The sequence below is a fragment of the Simochromis diagramma genome, unplaced genomic scaffold (genome assembly GCF_900408965.1).
Source record: "Simochromis diagramma unplaced genomic scaffold, fSimDia1.1 OVJJ01000150.1, whole genome shotgun sequence".
Lineage (NCBI taxonomy): Eukaryota > Metazoa > Chordata > Actinopteri > Cichliformes > Cichlidae > Simochromis > Simochromis diagramma.
The window spans coordinates 2,736,004-2,761,161 of NW_024387083.1; the positions used below are offsets into that span (position 1 = coordinate 2,736,004).

The 25,158-nt window shown below is 39.8% G+C and overlaps 1 protein-coding gene across 1 annotated transcript; it reads left to right on the forward strand.

Moving 5' to 3' along the window:
- The first annotated feature begins 1,842 nt into the window (after positions 1-1,842).
- Positions 1,843-14,784, forward strand: gps1 (G protein pathway suppressor 1). The gene is made up of 14 exons (XM_040045925.1): positions 1,843-1,988; positions 5,821-5,913; positions 6,166-6,347; positions 6,685-6,849; positions 7,100-7,235; positions 7,744-7,821; positions 7,944-8,004; positions 8,150-8,235; positions 8,503-8,597; positions 8,697-8,802; positions 11,671-11,751; positions 12,501-12,638; positions 12,724-12,858; positions 13,595-14,784. Exons 1-14 carry the CDS (start codon positions 1,956-1,958, stop codon positions 13,667-13,669), a joined length of 1,464 nt encoding a protein of 487 aa, XP_039901859.1. The 5' UTR covers positions 1,843-1,955; the 3' UTR covers positions 13,670-14,784.
- Positions 14,785-25,158: the final 10,374 nt, after the last annotated feature.

The window sequence follows — 25,158 nt, forward strand, 5'->3', positions numbered from 1 at the left end:
TCATTCTGATATCTAGACACCAAATGAGTGATGAATGGTCCTGTTTACATAACCAGCTGATGGTAAAGTGCTAACTGAATGAAAGATAACTCTGTATTCCAATTAATTTAATTATAACAAAACGATATAATAGACTATAGTCTGTCAAATGCAGAATTTACAAAAATACTTTTTACAAGGATGCACAAGTTAAGAACAGGAAATCAAAGTTAATGTTTTGTTTAGTTTTGCTTTAGGATATATACGCGCTTATAACAGTCGGAGTGTATGTGAGGGGTGGAGGCAGTGTTAAATGATCCCAGACTGGAGAAAATGTCCTTTTCCTCTGCGGTTCTGGTGATGATGACCCTAAAACGTAAAGTCACAAACAGCACCAAAGATAGTCTCCTCCTCTTCTACTCTCAGCACGAATTTGCTCTTAAACACAGTTTCATACCTCATCACTGTACAACCAATGACTTTATAAAAATCGTTGTGTACGAAACGACAGCTGTCACGTGATTTTTTCTTATAGAAATATACATGCTGATACGGGGCTTCACTAGTTGTGCTTTGATACACCCACTGACAGTCCTTTATCGTTTGACCCATCACAAATGAAAGTCAAAGTGCTACAGCTGCCTGACCACTCTTTATCAACTGTCTCTCAGTCAAATGTGCTGAAAAGAAGCATCATATGGCATATTTTTTTTACTTAAGTAACGATACATATGCTGCATATTTTATATTGTGCACATATGTGAAACCCGAGGGTTAAGGTGGGCTGGAAAGATCTGGAACAGCATTCAGTACTAATTTCAAACAACAATTACATAAACTGTTCCTACACAGTAAACATTTAAATCAGATATTGAATCTATAAATCACGTTTTCTTGCTTGTTTTTCTGAAGCTTCTTGGAAAACAAGCTGGCACATACAAATGTTGTGTTATTTACAACCAGGCATTTTAGTGCAACATAAACTGGTTCGTTTGCAAAACTTTGATAAAGCTTGGAGTGAGCCATAATGATGGACTGGCTAAATCTAGAGGTTAGTAGACATTTTTTCATCTTAATGATAATGGTTAGATTGACTCACTAATTTCCACCTTTTATAGCAGCTTTATAGAAGGGATTGGAAAATCAGCTATTTAACCCACATAATATATTTGATCCTTGTTGGTATGGGATCAGAACGATGCCACCTTGAAATGAAACCGAAAAAAATATTGAAACTGAAAAAAAATATTGTAACTGAAATAAATGTACTGAAAAATCTTGTATTGAAACTGAAAAAAAATGATAGTGAAAAGCAATTAATTGAAACTGTAATTTTTTTGTTTTCGCTTACAACTTTTTTTCTAGGTTCAATCTATCTTTTTTTCAGCTTCAATCCATTTTTCAGCTTCCATCCATTTTTTCAATTTCAATCCATTTTTCAGTTTAATTAACTTGTAACATCCATTACAAAGTTGTTCAGTTAAGGTGGTTAGCTAATTGTCTGCTGGATGCAAATTATATGCAAATTACCGTAAAGACTCAGCAGAAACCCGCCTTTAGTCCCCTCCCCCACTGGCCAAAACAGCGACACGTGATTAAAACAGTCATTGATTAAACTGAAAAACAGATAGAAAAAAGCAAAAAAAACAATTGTGAAAGTAAAAAGGGAAAATAACTGCAAATGTAAAACAACAGAAGTAAAACACAAATTTGTGTTCATTAAATGTCAGCCTTTCCTTTTTCAGTTTAATTTTTCTTCAATCTCAATATTTTTTCTATACCAATGTTTTCTTTTTCAGTTTCCTTGCTCTTAATTAATTGGTTACCGTTGCAGTTCCCACCTCCCACCAGTAGTTGGAGATCCAACCCAGTCCGGCTTGGCTGCTGAACTGTCCGCCAGACATTTATGTCTTCATGCTACAATCCCACCCCCCACCCCCTCAAAGACACCAATTCTTAAGTGAGACAAACATAAGATGCCTTTGCCCGTGCAAGTGTTTAACTTTCAGGTGAGTTTAAAATGCTGTTTAAAATGTTTTTTGGTTTTTTTTGTAGCAAAGACTGCTGGAAACTCTGCCACCTTAGCTAGCGTTTAGCAGGCTAGCTTTGAATTTGTAGTTACGGTTGTCGTGGTTAAAAATCACAATTACAGACCACTTACGCAGTAGTTGTTTATTGTGTTTAATAGGCATGTACTAGGCACCATAAGTGTGTAAAACACAATCCATTTATCTCTTTTACATGTTAAAAGACTTACAGCGAAGGAACAGCTAATGTGTAAGACATCTAGAGGTAATTTCTGATTAGTGCAATGCCATATGCCGAAATGAGGAGTGGCCCTTAAAATGTCACGAAGCATCTTAAAATGCACATTCCCTGAAGCCCTTCTACGTAAAACTGATATGAAGCTTTATGAAGTGGAGCAGAACTCAAGGATTACAATTGACTGAAGGCCTCGGTTAGCTAACAACATTTACAGCGCTGGTGTTAACGCACCTAAATGATAAAACGACGCGTGACTCTTGCAGTTGGCTTTTAAAGTGAGCAACAGACATGGCAAGTTTCAGTCTTTGTATAACACAGCACTTGGAGTACACTAAAGAACCAGTTGTGTTTATGGTCGTAGCCTTAAGCTAACGGAAGTATACCTAATATCCTGTTGTTGGCAGCTTGTCATGCTCGTTCGCTCCGGATAGCAGTTACTAGCACCATAAGTAGACAACACAATTATTACATATGTAAGAAGTATCCGTTGTCAAGAATAGCTTAATTTCAACGTCAATAAACTCCAGTATATACCATCTTTCAGTGTATCACTTTGCTAGCGCCAAGCTAATGTTAAATGCCTGTTGTTTACATCAGGAACCCGTCCATCCTAAGCATGATATTGTGTCTCGTTCTCTGCCAGGCCCATGTAAGCTTGTTTATGGCAATGGAAAAAACGACAAAACCACAAAACAAATCATTTGCTATTCATAACTCATAATGTTGAACTGGGTATTTCAAAATCTTCAGTTAATAAGTCAGGATTTCTAGAAAATGGCACAATTGTAAGAAAATAGCTTAAAATTTCAATTTGGGTATCTCAAATTTTTCAGTCACTAAGTTGAGGTTTAGAGTTAGCTCTGTCAATCAGGAAGCTGTATGAAGGTACATTATTTCTTTGCTTACCAGAAAGAGAATGCATCAGCTGTCCAACAGCTGGACATGAATACATTGTTTCAATAGCTTTTATGCAGTTATCTTTGTGAGAAGGCATTCACAGCTGAAGCTCAATAATAAAAATCTTTTATTGAGCCATAGCCAAACCACTGATGTGCAATGACGTGCTGTAATGTTGTAATGCTCAAAGCTTGTAAAATCAAGTTAAGCTCAGCAAGGGTTTGAGCTGTCACTTGAGAAAGCGTCATGCCAAAAACAAAAGAAAACAGTTTACATTTGAGAAAAATAGTTGTTGGTGCTCACGAAGCAGGAGATGGATATACAACATCATCAGTGTTTTCGAGTGTCAAAAAGTGAGAAATACCATCAAGTAATTCAAAGTTGGCTACAAAGTTCAGAACAAGAATAGTGAGGTAGGAAGCCAAAGATTTAAAAGACTCTGGAAAGAAAATGATTGTCTAACAATACCAGTGAATGATTTAGCCAAGTCCGGAATTGTAGTCTCAAAGAAGACGATCAGTAGAACACTCCTAAGAAATGAACTTTAAGGTTGCAGACCAAGAAAAATGTCACTTCTACAGACGAAACATCTTCAAGCCAGATTGAATTTTGCTCAACAAAAACTACGCATACTGGAAGCTAGGGGTTGTTGGGATACTAGGATTTTATACTTGATGTTGATACGCAGGAAAATACTTGATCCTCAGTACCATTTTGGTTGCCACAGGGAAGATTTTGACCCCACCCTGCAACAACAAAATTAATCGCAAACAAGTCAAAATCTTGACTTGTTAAATCTCAATTAATTTTCTCTGACTGGCCTGCACAAATTTTTGACTTTAATATCACTGAAAATCTGCTGGAGGCACTTAAGAGAATTGCCATTGAACAATGGTCTGGGATTGCTTGGGAGGTGTGTTGAAAACAAATCACTGCAGGCTGTTATCCAGCAAAAAGGATTCACATTTAGCTGTTAAGATCAGAGAGTTATAAAGTTTGGCCCTACTGTTTTCATATTTCATCATATTTCTGTGTGCAAAGTCAGATACTCTAAGCAGCCAAAGTAAAACTAAGATGTTTGGAAATGTTGCCAACAGCACTTCAGGTTATTAAAAAAAAAAGAAGAAAGAAACTCATAGGGAGACTAATAATTGTCCTGTTCTGTAATATAATTTGACAAGCATAAAATTGTAGTTTTGCAAAAACGGTGTGTTTCCCAAAGAGTTACTAGCCAAAATTTGGCTTATTTTGGAATGCTGCTTGGACAACAGATGTGGCTGGCATAAAAACTACCTACAGGAGATGAACATTGTGTGAAAGTCATGTCCTCAAGAAATGGGAATAAATCCAGTAAAGACCTGTTACAGGATTTGAGAGATACAGAGATGCTGCATTTCAGTGTGTGGTATTTGATTCGACCAAAGTTGTTATAATTATGAATGCAGAAAGTCAGATTTTCAACCTTTTTAGAAAACATAAGATTGGCGAAAAATGTAGCTGTAACTGAAAAATGTACACTTACAAACTGGACTGGTCATACAACGTGCAACATCTGTATAAAAAAGGCCAAAGCAGACTGTATTTCCACAGGAGGCTTTCCTCGGTGGTTGCCGGTGTACTCTTCTATATTGTGGTGTGCTGGGGGAGCAGCACAGCAAAGACGGACTCATCCAGGCTGGACAAACTAATAAGGAAGGCTGGCTCTGTGGTTGGCATGAAGCTGGACACTCTGGTGACAGTGGCAGAGAAGAGGACACTAAAAACACTGCTAGACATTATGGACAGTGTTGGGCATCTTCTGCATGGTCATAAATAACCAAAGGAGTCTGCTCAGCGTCAGCTAGCTTCTCCCCATGTCTAGGACTTAAAAACTCCTTTTTCCCACACGCCATCAAACTGTTTAACTCCTCGTTGGGGGCGGGAAAACAGGAGGACAAAGGAGGGCGGGGACAAATAAGCAGTAATGTTTGCACAAATAAACACTAAATAACAACTAATCACTGTTCAATAGACTGACAATAGTCGAAATACTGTGCAATAGGCGTTTTGGCTGCTACATTGCTTATGTTTATATATATTTTATTTATTCTTATGTTTATATTCTTTTTTTTCCTTTAATTTTTATTCTAATTTTTTTTTACTATTCAAATTTCTTTCCGTTTAATAAAATAATAAAGTTCTATTTATCTATCTTACTGACAATGCAGTAAAATCATTCCCACACTTTGGGAAGCTCTGCCTTAGTCATTCCACTGTGTTTTCCTGTCATGTAGGGGTTGTCCTCTCCAAAGCTCAACATTATTAAAGTGTGGTATCATCTTGACAGAGAATGGAACAAAAGACGGCTGCCATCCAAGAAAAGCTTATGTTTGCATATGTTTCAATAAATCACTGCGCCTGTTTTGCATTTTCAACATAAAGGCATAAAAGCATTAAGGAATGGGGCGGGGGCTGTGCCCACTTATTCTACTGAACATATTGCGTATCCATTATAGGACATTGTTTCCTGTACAGTTACTCCGACATAGTAAACTACCAGTACGAGTTTAAGCACCAGTGAACTACTGATGAAAAGCCCTTTGAAGAGAGGGCTTCCTGATGTAAATTACGCATTATCTAGTCCCAAGATCAGGTCTGTTGTTGAACCTAACAAAACTATGTATGTGATCTATTTCTAAGGGGTCTGTGGAGCCCATGCAGATTGATGCAGATCCCCAGGAGGACCAGCAGAATGCTCCAGACACCAACTATATTGTGGAGAACCCCACACTGGTATTGTCTCACAAACTGTTACATATATCCCAGTATCTCTTATTTTATTTGTAATGTTTCATGTGACGCAGATTCCTGCTGCTAATTGATTCTTGTTTCTGTTAACTGTTCTGGGTGTGAATGAACGAAAGTTAGCTAAAATCCTTGTACATGCGGAGCTATATAATCCACTGATGAAAGTGTTACCTGACTGTTTAATCGAAGCAGTTCTGACATGTTTTTGAACAGATGTTTCACTCCTTGTCTGTGCAGGATCTGGAGCAGTATGCGACCAGTTATAGTGGATTAATGCGCATTGAGAGACTGCAGTTCATTGCTGAGCACTGCCCTCAGCTCCGAGTGGAGGCCCTGAAGATGGCGCTCACCTTTGTTCAGAGGACCTTCAATGTTGACACTTACGAAGAGATTCACCGCAAACTCACAGAGGCCACACGGTATTCTTTCTAGTCCTCTCCCAGCAATTGGGTGCTTCCTTTTGGACAGAGCTGCTTTTTTTAAACAAGACATTCCCAATTCCTTAAATCCTTAAATCCTGCGTTGTAGCACAGGTTGGTGTAGCAAAGAACAGCATGATTCAAACAGTACAAACAAAAACTTAGGTGTTGTATATCACATGTGCTTCAGTATGGATAAGCAAAACAGCATTGCTGCATTTAAAATTAGTCTTGGAAAGTCTTAACTCCCAGCCTCCAAATTGTTCAATTTCTAGATTTATAAATATTTCTGTGTGATTTTTTTTTTTTCTTTCTTTCTCCTGGGCTCCACCTATAGGGAAGTGCAGGGTGTGCCAGACACAGTTCCTGAAGGAGGGGTTGTTCCCCCTCCCCTGGACTCAGCTTGGGCTGAATCGACCAGAAAAAAGGCTCTGCTTAAACTGGAGAAACTAGATACGGATCTTAAGAACTACAAGGGCAACTCCATCAAAGAGAGCATCAGGTGTGGTTGCAAAAGCATTACTGTTAATCTAAAGTTTAAGCTTAAGACCAACTGAACATTGAATACGATCAGTAATCCAGCTAAGAAGCAGAAGGAGAGGTGCTGTCTCAGTCTTTTTTGCTGGAACAATAATAAATATATACAAAACTAGTGAGGGTCAAAGTTTTTTGATGAGCAGATTGGTCATTTTCAGATAACATTGTTTTTGTGGATGTCTGCCGTCTCCTCACCTTCCATCCCTTCTCCCCAGGAGAGGCCATGATGACCTGGGGGACCATTATCTGGACTGTGGTGACCTCAGTAATGCTCTGAAGTGCTACTCTCGAGCCAGAGACTACTGCACCAGTGCTAAGCATGTCATTAACATGTGTCTGAATGTCATCAAGGTACAGCAGGAAGGAAGCACAGTGCTCTGCTGCTGCAGTCACTGTTTCCATTGACACAATTGTCCAGGGATTATTAGCCTTATCACAATTCTTATTACAATTGAGAGATGAAGTTTATATTGAACTTAGAAACCTGGTTCTGGCAAAACTCTGCACATCAGAAAAGTATATGAGTATTTGCCCAAGATGTTTCACTTTACTGAAATCTGTGTGCACGTCAGCACTTCCAGACTTTCTCCCAGCTATAGTACCCAGTACACAGACCTATATGTACTGGGAACTATATAACTTAGACTGAATTGTGCCAAGACACTTTCAGTGTCACTGTAGTTTTCTACAGATAGCACTTCAGCCAATTAACAGAATTCGAAAACCTGGAAAAGTTGTTACACACAACAGAATCTTTTGGGTTATTTTTGCTTGTTTGTTTGTTTTTTACAGACATTGAGTTGTCTGATTAAGCACGTGAGTAAACAAAGTCTTTGTGACTTAAATTGTGTGTTCACAGGTTAGTGTTTACCTCCAGAACTGGTCACACGTGCTGAGCTACGTCAATAAGGCAGAGTCCACACCAGAAATTGCAGAGGTGAGCACAGTTTACATACTTCAGCATCTCTTTTATTTTATATATTGTGTCCAGCCTTTTATGAAGAGTAATAAAATATTTATAGTAAATTTCTTCTTTTTGCTCTCCTCCCCCCCTAAAAGCAAAGAGGAGAGCGAGATAGTCAAAATCAAGCTGTCCTCACCAAATTAAAGTGTGCTGCAGGTGAGTGTGTGTGTGTGTGTGTGTGTGTGAGTGATTTTTGAAGAGGTTGCTTTCTGTTAACCAAGATTGGTCTTGTATTTATGAAGTTTGGAAAAATGTGACCTGATTTCCAGTATATTGTTTATCTTGCTTGTTGGTGCATCAGGATTGGCCGAGTTGGCCTCTCGAAAATACAAGCCAGCTGCCAAGTGCTTCCTGCAGGCTTCCTTTGACCACTGTGACTGTCCAGAGGTGAGCTCGTACATGAAAACTGAAGATGTAACATGCAACATTGCACTGGGTGTTGCACTAAAGCATTAGCATCTCAGATTTTAAAAAAAGGAATATCACCCACATGTCTTCTATCCTCTTTCATTTGTAACCATGTATTAGTAACTTACATGGTTACATGTACACCTCAACCAGTGTGTTTGGATCCTAAAAATGTAGGACATAATATGAGCATCTATGCATGAGTCTAATTGCTGGGAGAAATATCATTATGTGTATTCCCTGCAGCTCCTGTCGCCCAGTAATGTAGCTGTGTATGGGGGCTTGTGTGCTTTGGCCACGTTTGACAGACAGGAGCTTCAGCGCAACGTCATCTCCAGCAGGTAGGCTGGTGTACAAATATTTCTTGGATAGAAATCAGTTCTAGTGATGGACAGCAATCCATGCTAATACTTTGTATCTGTTTTTTTTTTTCTTCCTAGCTCCTTTAAGTTATTTTTAGAGTTGGAACCTCAAATTCGTGACATTATCTTCAAGTTCTACGAGTCTAAATATGCATCCTGTCTCAAGCTACTGGATGAAATGAAGGTTAGCGCATGAAAGGTTTTTAAACTAACAAAAAACTGGCCATTGTTTGGGTCCTGGGCCACATCTGGTCCTTTAGTTGTCCCTTACTGGCCCTTAAGAGGTCAGTGGGTTAGAATTCAAATGTGTATAAAGGTATACATCATGCAAGTTCTGGTAGCACAAATTACTGTGCTTAAGGATTGAATTTTGAGTCTCCATTGCAAAACTAAACATTCAGAGAAATACAAGAACTTCACTCACTAGGAATGGAAAGCTGAACCTTTGCTAGCAGGTAGTGTTGTTATGTCTGACACTGAAGCCCTGAGGCCTGTGTAGAGCCGAGGAAGCCTGTGTCATGACCCATATCTTTCCTCAGAATATCACTTGACCAAAGATAAACGAGGCCCTGTTTGAGCTGATGAAAAGACACGGGAAGTACATTTTTGTATGAACTGGATCTGAGGTGATTCTGAGGATCATAATGAGCTTAGAAGGAGATTGTAAGAACATTATGGAGCCACCAAAAAGGCAAAAAATATCAGCAGTTTGGGAGCATTTTGATATGCTATCGCTCAATAATAACAGATCTTCTCACAGATGGTTAGAGGTGTATGTGTGTATATTATACAGCACTTCATATAGCTATTCTACAACTGACACATCATTACGTTTGCATATCCACTGGTATGTGGTCCACATCTATTATCACAGCAGGGCTGCTGTACATCGAATGACCAGCAGATGTCAGTACTTCCAAATAAGCAGTTGAATGGTGTGATCTGCCTGTAGGCAAATAACTGTCCAGAAAAGTTCAACAGACTGAAAGGGCTTCATCACACTATCACTACAAACACACAACACTAACTCATTCTCTGAATTTATCAAAGTGTGTTTGGAAGAATATGAGAATGGGCCCCTCTCCAAGATAGACTGAGGACAGTGCAGGAAATCTGGAGCTGTGGTTGAAAAACAAAGCAGACCCTAGTTCTGGACGAGAGCTATGATATTTATGCAACTCAGTTACTCAGTTTTGTTAATTAACTTTAAAATGAACTTGGAGCTGAAAATAATTTGAGTTTTGCACTGTATAAAACAGGATGTGTTGTGTATATCAGTGCTAAAAATTAACCATGTTGTTGATGAGGAACTGTAGCTCATGAGGTGAAGCAGGTCATCTAAACGCGCTACTAATCCTGTAATCACTGGTTGCTTCTGTCTGCATACCACAGGGGTGTCAAACTCAAATACACAGTGGGCCAAAATTCAAAATGGAACAAAGTCGCGGGCTAACGTTAATATTTATTGAAAAAAAAAATCTTCCTCCAGATATAAGAATGAATCTTTTCTTATGGACTCAAACACGTTTTGCTGAAAAACTGAATATGGAACAAGCAAAGCTTAATACTAAACAATATATATATTAGCTGTATAATACCAGCAGGCCAGCTCTAATAGTAATTTGGTATGGCTTCGCGGGCCAAATGTAATTAGGCTGCGGGCCAAATTTGGCCCGCGGGCCAGAGTTTGACACCTATGGCATACCAGATATCTTTGAACAGGATAGGGCTGTGCGATATGACCAAAATCGTATATTCCGATATAAAACATCTATCGTCCCGATAACGATATAAATCACAAAAAATTTAATATTTTCTGTAAATTCTGTGAATCTCGGGTAGGTGAAGTGTTTCCAGCTGGGCGTCGTGTACCTGGAGTCGAGTGTTTTAACCGATGCATGAAACTACACATTTTTAGACATAAGTTGTAACGGCCGCCGTTTTCTTTGTGAGTATTTATTACACGGCGTGCTGCGGGGAAAGCCTGTTCTAACATTTGAGTCTAAGGTTTATTTTTTAGCACCTGACGACTCTTTTTTTTTTTTTTTTTTTTTTTTTTTTTTGCTTCTCATCCGTCAATACTCTGCATACTTTTTCACATGATTCAGTTTATTTTGAAAATTCTCAACAGGATCTTGAGCTTTATTGTGAAAGGTTTATGTGGAAAATAAACAAGCGGACATGTGGTGGTGTTACCGTTGTTGTTGCTAACGACAACCCATTAAAAACAGGCGCTTGTCCGTCCGTAGTGTGGTTATATTAAATATAAGAGAAAGAGAGAACTTTAAGAAATTAATATAGCCACTACAGTGACCATCAAAACGATGAAAAAAATATTGCCGTAAACAGTTTATTTTGCGACACCACGAAACAAACGATAGCGTAAAATGAAACGATAGATGTTTTTATATCGTCATCCGATATATGTCGTTATATCGAACAGCCCTAGAACAGGATATTAACCCCCAGGTCGCTCTCTGATGCATCTATTGCACGGTGAATGTTAGAAAGCACTTGAGTGGGTGAATGAGGCATGTGTCATAAAGCGCTTTGAGTACTCAGGTAGGGTAAAAAACTGCTAAGAACCAGTCCATTTCAAATAGTTAACTTTATCAGGGTAAGAGCACTGAGTCACAGACATGTAACACATGGTGATGTAGGCCACTACACAGCTATCAGCTGGCTTTGCCTGTTCAAAGTACTAAAGGGTAGGAACCTAAGAACCAAAATTGAGTCTTCTAAAGAGAGAGGTGAGTATATTTCAGAGCTCTCAGATGCAGAATGGAAGGCTCAGACATTGTACCTGACTTTAATACATTTGTTCAAGACCAAAAAGAAAAGAGAAACATAAATTAATAGTGACCAGAACTGAGTTCAGCTTGTTGATGTGGCCTCCTCACTTTCTAATGTGACCAGTAGAGAAAATGAACTGCCCACCCCTGAAGTAACACTACACATGCGTCAAAGGAGAGTGTGTGCTCCCGCTGTTGCATAATATGAGCGCGCGCACACACACAGAAAGTGCAGTATATGATTGTGCTGTTTCTTGCAGGATAACCTCCTGTTGGACATGTACCTGGCACCACATGTCAAGACACTGTACAGCCAGATCAGAAACAGAGCCCTGATTCAGGTGAGACATACTGCATACACACTGACCGTGCACAGGATAATCAAGTTGCTGCTGATTCTTTGGGGGGGGGGGAACAAAACAGGGTGTATAAATAGTAGCCGTGGCAGGATGAAGCCCCTCCATAAGATAGATCTGCCCCCTGCATTGGTGTAGTGCTGCCACCTTTATCCAATAGTAACACATTACATCCTACCATCACTGGCTTCAAAAAAACAAAGCAAAGACAAGGGAATGTGTATATTTGAGACAACAAATAGTCACATAAAATATTAGGTATTTGAAAGTTCTACTAGTTTCACTTGTCTGTCATAATGACTGTCACTGTTAATGGATTTACGCAGTTTTTGAATATCTGAGTACTGGATGAATCTTAGGGAGAATCTGTTTCATCTGCAGTTATTGTGACTTGATGGTGGCAGTGTTGTCTCACAGTTTGATTGCCTAAATCCAGTCAGCAGTACTGTGCTGTGTGTGTTTGGCTTGTGGTAACACGATGGCACTGCAGCTGCTGACAGGTTTAGTGAAGTGTTGTGATCTGTAAATGAAGATGATAGTGTTGGTTACAAGGAAGCATCTCATATACATGTAATACTGTTTAACATGCACAGGCATTTCTGAGAAAGATGACTGACCAAACTAATGTAATCACTATAAATCTTTGTACTTTGTACTAACTTTTTCAAGTGTCATGTTTTGAGCACTGATATTTTTCTTGTGTGTGGGTTTTCTGTTTTTTTTCCTCCTCCCAGTATTTCAGCCCCTACGTGTCAGCAGACATGACCAAGATGGCTCAGGCGTTCAACACAACAGTAACAGCTCTGGAGGACGAGCTCACTCAGCTCATACTGGAGGGTCTCATTAATGCACGTATCGACTCCCACAGCAAGGTGAAAACGCTGCACACATCAAACCTTTGCCACAGGTACTTTGTTGTTTGAACCCTGACAAACTGGGACTCTGACCTGCTCGTAGATTCTGTATGCGAGGGACGTCGACCAAAGGAGCACCACATTTGAGAAGTCTCTTCATATGGGCAAAGAGTTCCAGAGACGAGCCAAAGCCATGATTCTCCGTGCTGCTGTGCTGCGCAACCAGATTCACGTCAAGGTAGAGACATTTTCTTCTCTTCACATTGTAGTGAATAACTTTTTTTTTTTTTTTTTCAGTTGTTCATAATGTTCTTTGTGTTGAGATAGAGGTTATTATCAAGTCTGACTACAGTAAATTTCGTGTGATTTGGTGATGAGCTTCTTTTTAATGGCATATCTAAAATGTATTTGATTGTAAATTAATGAACGGTACAGATTACAGTATTAATATTAACAGAGGGGGGTTTCTAAAATTGGATTGGGTGACTCAGGAGGAGAAACCAGTTATCTACTGGCATGATACATAGTGCGGGTAGAGTGCTACTGACTTTAACTAAGGATAGAGGTGGTTGGTGAATGAATACTTAATCCCACTGACACGCCTTCCACAATGGAATCACTGAGGTAGTTAAACAACTCCTTAATGGCAGGGAACCTGGGGCGGATGGGACTTGCTCTGAGTTCGTCAAGGCCCTTGGAGTATCCTTGTAGTGGGTGCTTCAGGAGTACGGGGTATCTGGCTCATTGCCACCAGCCATTCGGTTCCTCGACCACATTTGCAAGAACTTGGTCAACATTGCTGGCAGTAACTAAGACTAGCTCCTGATGGTTGTTGGACTCGGGGTTTTAATATTCTGTTAAGATTTTTAAAGTCTTCTTTCTTTTTTGAACCTCATCTGTTATTCAATGTTACAGAGTTTATAGCTATGCTGTTGAACAAGAGTAGTGCCTTACTTGTTTCCTCCTGTTCTCAGTCTCCACCCAGAGAAGGCAGCCAGGGTGAACTCACACCAGCCAACAGTCAGACCAGGATGAGCACCAACATGTGAGGAAGAAGTGAACAGCTGTAGCGCAAAGGGGAAGGTTCACTGTTCTGCAACACACACCACCCCACCCACCGTCTGTGAGCTGAACGCAGAAACGAGATGCAACATAAAGACAGATAAAAACCACTTCTCTTCTTCTGTCAGGTGACAGGGAGCAAACTTTTTGTTTGTCTGACATGGAGATTCAGACAGAATGAAATGTGTTTTGAATGAAAGCTCAGCACTTAGGCTGTAAGTTACTGGTAGGAGATGCACTTTGCTCTGCTTACACTTTGAGACCTCATTAATAGAAAGTTTTAAAATAAAAAAAACACCTATCCAAACCCATCTAATCTCTGTTTATTTGTGCCCCTTTCTGTTTTTATCAAAGAATTATCCAACCAACAGCTGGAGCTAGTATTTGTTTTCCACCAGTACTGTGCTGGTGAGGACACAGTTGTCCCTTGTCTTTTGGGCTTTTTTGGGGGGTGGGTGGGTAAACCTGGTACGTGGGAATATATTTATGTTGGTTTTTACTGCTATTTCAATGACAGTATATGAGCTCTGAAATTCAGCTTGAATTAGCTTGAGACAGTCTGCTGAAACGAAGTGAAAAAATAAAACAAAAATACAACTTTGGTTCCTGTTTTTTCTAATATGCACACCAGTTTTATCTGAATTTTGTCAGAATTTTGTCTCTTAAGAACTAATTGCCATATGTCCTTGGGCTTCATTGACAGATGGAGCTGGCGATCGTCTACATAGCAATGAAAATATATGCTATGTTTTCTAATAGTACTGCCTAAGTGAAACCAAATTGGTCCTAGCATAGAACCCTGTGAAGCTCCACAATTAGTTTTGTGTGTGAAGAGGACTCTGTTTACATGAACAAATTATATTCTGTTAGGTATGGTTCAAATGACTGCAGTTCTGTACCTTTAACTCCCATGGCATGCTCTGATCTCTGTAATAAAATAATACTGTCAACAGTATTCAGTGTTGTACTGAGGTCTACAGGACGAGCACTGTCAGAGGCCACATGAAGATCTTTTGTAACTTTCACTAATGACGTTTCTGTTCTGTGGTGAGTTCTGAAACCTGACTGAAACTCTTTGAATAAACCATTCCTCTGCAGATGATCAGTTAGCTGTTTTACCACTTCTCTTTCAAGAATTAGAGATAGAAGGAAGGTTGGAGATTGGCCTACAGTTAGCTAAGACTAAGGTTATAGCCATGGTCTTTTAAGCAATGGTCTAAATAATGCCACCTTAAATACCTGTAGCATGCAGCCCATTAATAAGAAATAGACTCTGCAGTGAAGCCACACCAACCCTGACTTCACAATCCAAGTTAATGTAAACATTAGTGAAAGTTGTAACACAGGTCTGCAAAAAACATTTTTCAGCTGCATGGGATAGTTTTTGTAAATTCTGGGTTTTTTTAGAGTGCTGAATTCAAAAAAAGATCTCCATTTCCCTCCATCACGTACACTTTTTTTTTTTTTTTTTTTGCAAAACATGAGTTTACATTAAAAAAAGCACAACAGCAATGAAGCAAGTCAATATTTGATTACAATTAACTATGCATAATTTTTCTGACATTCCTTACCTTTCACTATGAGCAAAATAAGCCTGTTGGCACATGATCATCTGAGCTCCTCACAGCACCAAACCCACTGTGTGCAATGTACTGTTTATAGGTTGGGGAAACCTGCAGTCGGCTGAGACTGTAGAAGTCACTTGGATGAGTGACGAAAACGCTGCGTCCAGATGAACCAACCTTTTGGGATTTACTTACCTGCATGATTGAGCATGCATCCACACATAGAGCACAGGGCACACATCAGGAATACCTGTTCAGTCAATCAAATGAATTAATCAACTTGATGCTTCGTTCAGTGCGTGGCTCTGTAGCCCGTAGATGTGTTAAATGATGTAAATGCAAGCGTTTCACCCACATTTGCGACAACACTCCTAATACAGCAGCAACAGTGATGATGACTCTGGCACAATTAAACGCACTCGGAGTCTGTTTACACAAAGAGCAAAGAGGCAGCCAATAAAAATGTACATGGGCCATTAAACTCCTAGCCACAGACCTGAGGGTTGTTAGGTTGGACACCGGATTATTAATATTAATTAATGTCTGCTCCATCATAACATTTGTTTTCAGTAGCACTAAAACTCTGCCCCTCTTAACACCAGAAAGCCTTTGAGGGAGACAGAGGAAAGATCATTTTATTATGCCATAGATTTCATATATATATCTTATTTTATTTAACTTTGACTGTACTTGAGATTATTTATATATTTTTTGCATTTCAGAAATTATTCAAAAAAGAAATTTCAACATGACATGTAGGGTTTAGTTGGGATTTTTTGACTGCATGTTTAACTGAATGTTGTATGCAGTTAAACAGTTTTTTTTTCCTCTTTTGAATATTTATTATTTCTCATTAATAAGACAAAATTATTTATATTATTTCTTATTCAATGAATCGTTTGATTACTCAGTTACTAAAATAATCGATAGCTGCAGCTCTACTGTTAAACATTGAATCAGTAAATTTACATTTCGAAATGTAACACTTTGATTCGCGGGCACTGATTTTTATAATAAAAGCACAGCTGCTTAAGACTGAATTTCTTTTGTGTTTGAACTTTAGTCAATGAGTTCTGTGAATTATTTGTGATTCACTGAACCCGTTTGTAGTTTTTGGGTGCCATAACTGCAACTGTATGATCTGTCTTTGAGGCTTTGAATCAGGAAGAAGCCTCAAATGCTTCATATGACTTCATCCACTCATCTCTACATGCATGGGTCACCAGGCAAGTTTTAGCAGGTATGATTGAATCTATAAGACATTTTTATGGTTTTAATTTAGATTTTATTTTATTATTTTTTTTATCTATGAATTGAAATGTTTTCATTTTCAATTATTGGGTCCTTTCATTTGAAATCATCAATTTCTTTGATTATTTTCTATTAAACCTGCCCCAATTTGTAAAATAAATAAATAAATAATGTTTCATTGGTTTAAACATGTATAATGATTACCATGAAATTTCAGCTTTGGTTAGCAAATATTTTCTAGATCTATATTTACAAAAGACCACAGTTGACCCACTTTCAGGCCATTTTCTTTCTGCACACATCGTGCCCCACGCATCTATTCTAGTTATAATAATTTTGTTCAATAGATTTGCTCCTTAATTTAGTTTAACCTGAATTATCATACTCTTCCAGGGCACTAGGTCTCAGAATGGTAGGCAGAACAGGCCTTAAAGGGGAAAACTAGCACATACAGCAGGTAAAATAAATATAGAAAACATCAGTAACTTTCTAAGTAAATATATTTATATAAGTGCTACTGACATGAAATTCTCACCAGACGTCATCCAATCCACACATGCAAAGAAATCCAACCATAGATGTCCATGTGCGTGTAATAATCAGAAATGATACAGGGAAAAAGTATTGAACACACTTACTGAAATATATTTACTACTTTGTACAAATACTTTACTTTGTACTTTGTATAAAAGCCTTTGTTGGTGATGACAGCTTCGAGATGCCTCCTGTATGGATAAACTGGTTGCATGCATTACTCACATGTGATTTTGTCCCATTTTTCCACACAAACAATATTCAAATCCTGAAGATTCCCTTCTATAAATTCAAAGCTTTAGTTCTTTCCACAACAGTTCACTTGCATTTAGGTCACATGATTGGCTGGGCCAGTTTGAACATTGTCTTCATCATCAGAATACTTTTTTAATCCCTGAGAAAATTTTGTTCTCAATGTTGCTCTAATCAATCAATCAATCAATCAATCAGTCTTTATTTATAAAGCACTTTTCATACAAAAAAATGTAGCACAAAGTGCTTTACATAGTTAAAAGCAGCCCACCCCACCCTCCAACTCACTCCCCACACTCTCATTAACATAAATGATGTGAATACACACATATCCCCCCCCCCCCCCCCCCCCCCCCCCACACACACACACACACACGCACACTTAAAGAGTAAAAATTGGGCTGGGTTCGCATGAGCCAAGTGAGGAAAGACTATAACAGGGAGCCGTCTGCACCGGGAGCCGGTCACAGACCGCAGCCTCCAGGCTGGGCACACAGCAGGAGGGAGGCAAAGGAGCCCCCCAGCCAGGCTGAGAGGACCCCCAGAGACCCAGCAGCCACGGTCGATCACAGCCCCGGTGCAGAGAGCCCCCTCCAAGGAAACACTGGAGATATGACACAATAGGCTATATACAGGGTAAAATGATAAAATAAATAAGAACGGGATACAATATAAATATAAATATAAATAGAGTAAGAAGATTAAAAAATGAATAAGAATAAAATCAATAAATATCAGGTAAAGCCTAAATTAATAATAGAATAACAGGATAGAATAAATAAGCATAAAATAAATAAACGCTAAGTAAAAGCTAAATTAAAAAGGTGGGTCTTGAGCCTGTTCTTAAAAACATGTACGTTCTCTGCGGCCCTGAGCTCCTCCGGCAGGCTGTTCCACAGACGAGGACCATACCACTGAAAAGCTGCCTCTCTGTGAGTATGTGTCCTGACTTTAGGGACAATCAAAAGGCCAGTACCAGAGGACCTCAGGGTCCGCGAGGGTTCATATGGTAAAAGCAGATCTGAGAGATAAGAAGGCCCAAGACCATTAAGACATTTAAAAACCAATAAAAGAACTTTAAAATCAATCCTGAAACACACGGGGAGCCAATGCAGCGATTCTAAAACCGGTGTAATGTGGGCCCGCCCTCTGGTCTTCGTCAGCACACGAGCTGCCGAGTTTTGCAAAAGTTGTAAAGTTGAAATATTCTTCTTAGGAAGACCAGAGAGCAGGGCATTACAGTAATCAATGCGACTGGTAATAAAAGCATGCATCAGCATCTCTGTGTTGGCCCGAGAGAGAATAGGGCGGACTCTGGCTATATTTTTTAGATGATAAAATCCAATTTTGGTTACATGTTTAATATGTGGGATAAAACCAAGCTCAGAGTCAAAAATAACACCCAGGTTTTTCACTTGTAGCGAAGGACATAGTGAAAATGCCTGTAATTTAGACAAGAGTTTCTCTCTCTGAGCCTCGGGACCGATGATTAAAACTTCAGTTTTAAGGTAGTAAGAACAGTAACTAACTAAAACAAATGAAAAATTGGAATACATTACAAAGTTACAAAATATAATGAAATAGCTCTAATAGCTACAAATAGCTCCAGTTCTAAATATCCCAGCAGTACACAACATTGAGGTGGCCCTCTGTATGTGTTATCCTCGCCCTGAGTTTTCTAGTTTTCACCAGCTAGACAACGAGATAACGATGCTCCAATAAAAAGACTTATTTTCCTTTTTCGTGCTGATTTATTGAAGAATGTCCTCGACTGTTGCCTTCTCTTTGACGTCGTAAAACTGAAAACATACAAAATATTGTATTACCTAACTAACATTGCAAACAAGCTTGTTACACAATTACTGGTAGCTGAAAAGATCAAAAGTTCATAACTCCCTTAAACGTACAAATCATCATACCATTTTTAAAGAAAACAAAGAGACAATTATTATTTTATCGCCCCAGACTCTGGAACAGTCTTCCTCTTAATCTTAGATCTGCAAAAACACGTGAACTTTTTAAATCGTTACTAAAGACACATTTTGATGGTCTGGCTTTTAACATACATCAGGGGTGTCAAACTCAAATACACAGTGGGCCAAAATTCAAAACTAGAACAAAGTCGCGGGCTAACGTTAATATTTATTGAAATATATTTATTCCTCCAGATATAAGAATGAATCTTTTCTTATGGACTCAAACACGTTTTGCTGAAAAACTGAATATGGAACAAGCAAAGCTTAATACTAAACAATATATATATTAGCTGTATAATACCAGTAGGCCAGCTCTGATAGTAATTTGGTATGGCTTCGCGGGCCAAATGTAAGTAGGCTGCGGGCCAAATTTGGCCCGCGGGCCAGAGTATAACACATATGACATACATTGACCTAAACCTTAGTTGTTGTTTTAGTTGTTTTATTGATTTATTTTTGTTTTTCTATATTTTACTGCATCATTGTTTTGTATTTTATTTATTTTAGTGGGATTTTACATTGTTAAGCACTTTGTGCAGCATGGACTGTTTGGAAATGTGCTCTGTAAATAAACTTGACCTTGACCTTATTGTCACTCATACTTATGGACAAATCTCGACCAAAGCAACAATATTTTAAGGTCCATATCGGCTTAAAACAGTAATACTTTGGCATTATTTTCAGCCATCTTGGATTTTCCGCATCCTTTATTTGTCTTTTTCGAAAGTAATCAAAACAATATTACAAAGCAGCCACCAGAGGGAACTCTGGCAGTTTATAAAACTGTATAGTCCAGTCTAATTTATAAAAGGCAGAACACTGTACTTTGTTATTTTCTCGGTAGAAGATGTGCAGATAGTAAGGGAGTGGCAGTGGAGTACTCGACTCTCAACCTGCTGCCCATGCATGCACCATCATAGCCACCATCAGCCTCGCCACTCATAGCTCATGCCCCCCCCCCGCTCATGTTACACAGTCAGCTCAAATACACACTCATAGTGCTTCATAGTCTACTTTCATAGTGTTTCATTGTTTATGTTCATGTGCCTTTTGTAAATAAACTTTGTTCATGTCACTCAGTGCCTCTGTCTTGAATCTGCTTTTGGGTCCAGATCACGCTTGGCTTCGGCCGTGACACTTCCTGTAGAGTGCAGTGGAGTTTTTAACCCTATAATCTCTATAATCAATTCCTTGGTCTTTGTTATGTTGAGCTGCAGACACCACTTGACAAAGGAGACCATCACAGCCCGAAACTCCATCTCATCACCCCTACCGATGCATCTCCTTCCCCTGCCCATGAACGACAGAGAAAATTGGACCAATACCAAAAATGAAATTGGATGGTTGTTACATTTACAAGAATCTAACTTGTAATTTGAACAAAATAATTTTATGTTCTGGTGGTGAACATAATTAAATCATTCATGATGAGCATGAAATTCAACAACTTAAAACATGTTAAATATATTTTTGTTGAGATGACATGATGTAATCTAGCAAGAGTGGTTAGTTGAAGCACTCATGATATCAAAAGATCACGTGAGATTTCAAACCACAGGAATATCACTGGGGTTGTAAGACGCAGAAAAGCATACACACACCATGTGTATGCTATTGCTATTTATTGTGGTTTAACCTGTCAAGGGCAAAAATATAAGGAAAATTCTCTAACAAGGCTTGTAGTCGCAGCTTTCCTGCTTTGTGGAGTGACACTGTTGCCTCACAACATAACATTCCTCAGTTCAAATCCACCATAAGGCCCCATGTTTGCATGGGTTCTCTCCAGTTTCTCTGGCCTCCTCCCATGTTCCAAAGACATGCAGTTAGTGGAATTAATTGGTGATTTTAAATTACCCATAAGTGTGACTGTGAGTGCAAATGGTTGTCTGTCTCTCTGTGTTAGCCCTGCGATACACTGGCGACCTGTCCAGATTGTCGGATCAATTCAATTAAATTCAGTTTGACTTAACTGCAGTAAATAAGTTGATCCATCATTAACTAATTAAGTTTGTCCAATTTTACATTAAGTTCAAATAACAGAACTGCATAATGCTAAAATAAAGCAATTTATTCTTAACCAATAAAAATCCTTTTCATTATTTTTTTTATGTTCATTTAAATTTTTGAGCGTAGTACCTTATATAACCTTATATAATAATAATGTACCAATGTTAAATCTGACACTGCACGTGATTTCATTTTGCGCGCTTTGGATCATGGTTTGAGGGAGGCATCCATCTCAGTCAAGTTGAGCAGCCGCCTCTAGTTTTGTTACCGAAAAAAGGAAATTGAATGGCTGTTACGTTTACAAAAGTCTAACTTGTAATTTGTAAAGTGTAACAAAAATAATTTCATGTTTCTATGGTGAACATAATTAAATCATGTCTGTGAAGGTTCTCAGTCATCCAGGTCATCGTAGTCAAAGGAGCTTGCAAAGAAAAGCGTCTGGACTTCTTTAAGTTACTAGAAGACGTTTCACCTCTCATCCGAGAAGCTTCTTCAGTTCTAAGGTCAAATGGTGGGGTGTCCCAGATTTAAACCTAGTGGGAGTATCCCCCCACAGCAGAGCGTTCTCACTCCAGAGGCGTAACATGTCGACGTTTTGTCACGTCCCGCGGCGTTCCTGAGGAACGCGAAAGGAGACCTTCGGCGTTCTTATGGTACGCGGCGGGTTATGGCTGGAATCCAGTGCAATGACGCTCCCGCGGTAGTAGACGTTCCAGCCCTGTATTCCAGCCCTAAACCTAACCTTATCCCTAGCCCTGACCATAACCTTATTCCTGACCTTAACCAGGACTTTAATGATGTTAAATAGCGTGTTTCTAAGCGATTTGAAGAAAAAGAGCGAACATGTGTAGGTTCAGTCCAGACGGTTCTCATATTTCCTCTTTTTCCGAGGTCATCATTTAGGAACGTGGTGGGTAGCCGAAAACGTAATATGGTGACGATTTGTCACCTAGCGTAAAATGTTACGCTTTGGGAGTGAGAACGGGTTGCCCACAGAGGGACAAAAGGACCGCCTGATGATCCTCTAATCGCCTGAGCCAAGGTGTGAAAATGGGTGTGGGTCCCAATCAGCCAGAGTTTCGGGTGAGCTCATTGTGAAACCTGGCCCCACCTTATCATGCGAATTCCTGAGGTCAGATGGCCCAGGATGTGAGTGGGCGTTAAGGCGTCTGGGGAGGGAACTCAAAACTGGATTATAGATGGCAGACAGTTGGTGTCGTAAACCACCGCCTCTGTTCAAAGATGGTCACTCACAGTGGACATAGATGGCTTCTTTCACTCCTCTTTCAAACCATCTGTCCTCTCTGTCCAAAATGTGAACATTGGCATCCTCGAAAGAGTGTCCTTTATCCTTAAGATGCAGATGGACAGCTGAGTCTTGTCCTGTGGAGGTGGCTCTTCTGTGTTGTGCCATGCGCTTGTGAAGTGGCTGTTTGGTCTCTCCGATGTAGAGGTCTGGGCATTCCTCGCTGCACTGTACAGCATACACCACATTGTTAAGTCTGTGTTTTGGAGTTTTGTCTTTCGGGTGAACCAGTTTTTGTCTGAGCGTGTTGCTGGGTCTGAAATGCACCGGGATGTCATGCTTGGAGAAAACTCTCCAGAGTTTTTCTGATACACCGGCTACATAGGGGATGACAATGTTGTTGCGTCTGTCCTTCTTATCCTTCCTCGCTGGTGTCTGATCTTCTTTTCTGTGCCTCTTTGCTGACTTTAAGAACGCCCATTTAGGATAGCCCCACGTTTTGAGTGTTTCCTTTACATGTGTGTGTTCCTTCTTTTTTCCTTCAGGCTTAGAGGGAACATGTTCTGCCCGGTGGTGTAGGGTCCTAATTACTCCAAGTTTGTGTTCCAGAGGGTGATGGGAGTCAAAGAGGAGGTACTGGTCCGTGTGTGTGGGGCTTCCGGTAAACTTCGATGTTGAGGTTGCCATTCTCTTCAATGTGCACGGCGCAGTCCAGGAAAGGCAAACAGTTGTCCTTTGTGTCTTCCCTGGTGAACTTGATGTTTTTATCCACAGCGTTAATGTGCGCAGTGAAGGATTCCACTTCTTGTGCCTTGATTTTGACCCAGGTGTCATCTACATATCTGTACCAGTGGCTGGGTACTCTTCCTTTGAAAGAGCCAAGCGCCTTCCTTTCCACTTCCTCCATGTAAAGGTTGGCTACAATAGGTGACACGGGGGAGCCCATGGCACAGCCATGTTTTTGTCTGTAGAAGCCTTCGTTGTATTTGAAATATGTAGTGGTGAGGCAGAGGTCTAACAGTGTGCAAATCTGATTGGGTGTGAAGTTGGTCCTGTCTTCCAAGGAGCTGTCTTCTTGTAGTCGTTTTCTGACCGTCTCCACGGCCTCCGTGGTGGGTATGCAAGTGAAGAGAGAGACTACATCAAAGGACACCATCGTTTCATCTGGATCCAGGGTAAGTTTCTGGACCTTGTCAGTGAAGTCGGTGGAGTTCTTGATGTGGTGTGGGGTGTTCCCCACGAGAGGAGCAAGGATGGTAGCAAGGTGTTTTGCAATGTTATAAGTGGCTGAGTTTATGCTACTGACTATGAGTCTGAGTGGGACAGCTTCCTTGTGGATTTTAGGAAGTCCGTAAATGCAGGGTATGGCATCCCTGGGTAAAGGCGGTGATATGTAAGGCGGTCAATAATTTTGTCCTTTTCAAAGTCTTGAAGGCAAGCTATAACTTTCTTTTTGTAGCTGCTTGTGGGGTCTCGCTTTAAGGCTTCGTAGGTATTGTTGTCACTGAGGAGAGTTGTGATCTTTGTATGGTAATCTGTAGTGTTTAGGACCACGGTGCATCTTCCCTTATCAGCTGGTAAAACAGTGATGTTGTGGTCTTTGCTCAGGGAAGCGACGGCCTTCTTTTCCTGTATTGTGAGGTTGGACGGAGGGACTTTGGCACTGGAGAGGGTGGCTGAGACTTTCATCCTGATTTGCTCTGCTTCTGTCTGTGATAATTTATTAATCCGTATGGCGGTTTCTGTGGCTGTGATGAGGTCCACTATGGGCAACTGTTGTGGAGAAATGGCAAAATTGAGTCCTTTGGCTAATACTCTCTTTTCAGGTTCAGTGAGATTCCGGTCTGAAAAGTTCTTTACCCATTTCTCCTGACTGTCTTCAGGTGTGTTTTCTTCTCTGTGTAGGTTCAGAATGAGGAGTGTGTGTTTTTGACAGCAAGGTGTGAAATTTCCTGCGTTGTCTTTCTTTTCCTTTAGAGTGTTGGGCCCGCTGAGCCTTGTCCACAAACTTGTAAACCTCTTCTAAGATTGGAGAGGGTAGAAGGATTTCCAGTTCCTGCAGAGTCTGGCTGATCTTGATCTGGAGGGCATCTATAGTGAAATGGATCTGTCTTATCCTTTCACTTAAAAGGTGACTTTGTGCTCTCTGTAGAATCAAGTCTGCTCTGTATCCCCTGACAGTGGATCCAAGGCGCAGGGTCTTAGGAACAACTCTGCTTTGTCTACTTCTTAGGTTGAAACGGAGATGGTTCCTATAATCCGCTAGTTTCCTTGATTCCCTTTCATACTCCCGCACCAGTTGAAGGGTGTTTATCCCAAAATGTACGGCAATATGTCAATATGACTTCTTTAAGTTACTAGAAGACGTTTCACCTCTCATCTGAGAAGCTTCTTCAGTTCTTTTTTTTTTTCTCATATTTTTATTGAGAGACAAGTGTACATTAGTTTACAATGACAATACAATCTGTTCCCCTCACATATTTTTTAGTTTTTCTTACATGAACAGATACAATAATACACACACACACACACACACACACACACACACACACACACGCTTAAATAAAATTGACAAAACAAACAAACAAAACAAAACCTAAGAAGAAACCCAAAACAAACACAAGCAACAAACCCCAAGACACACA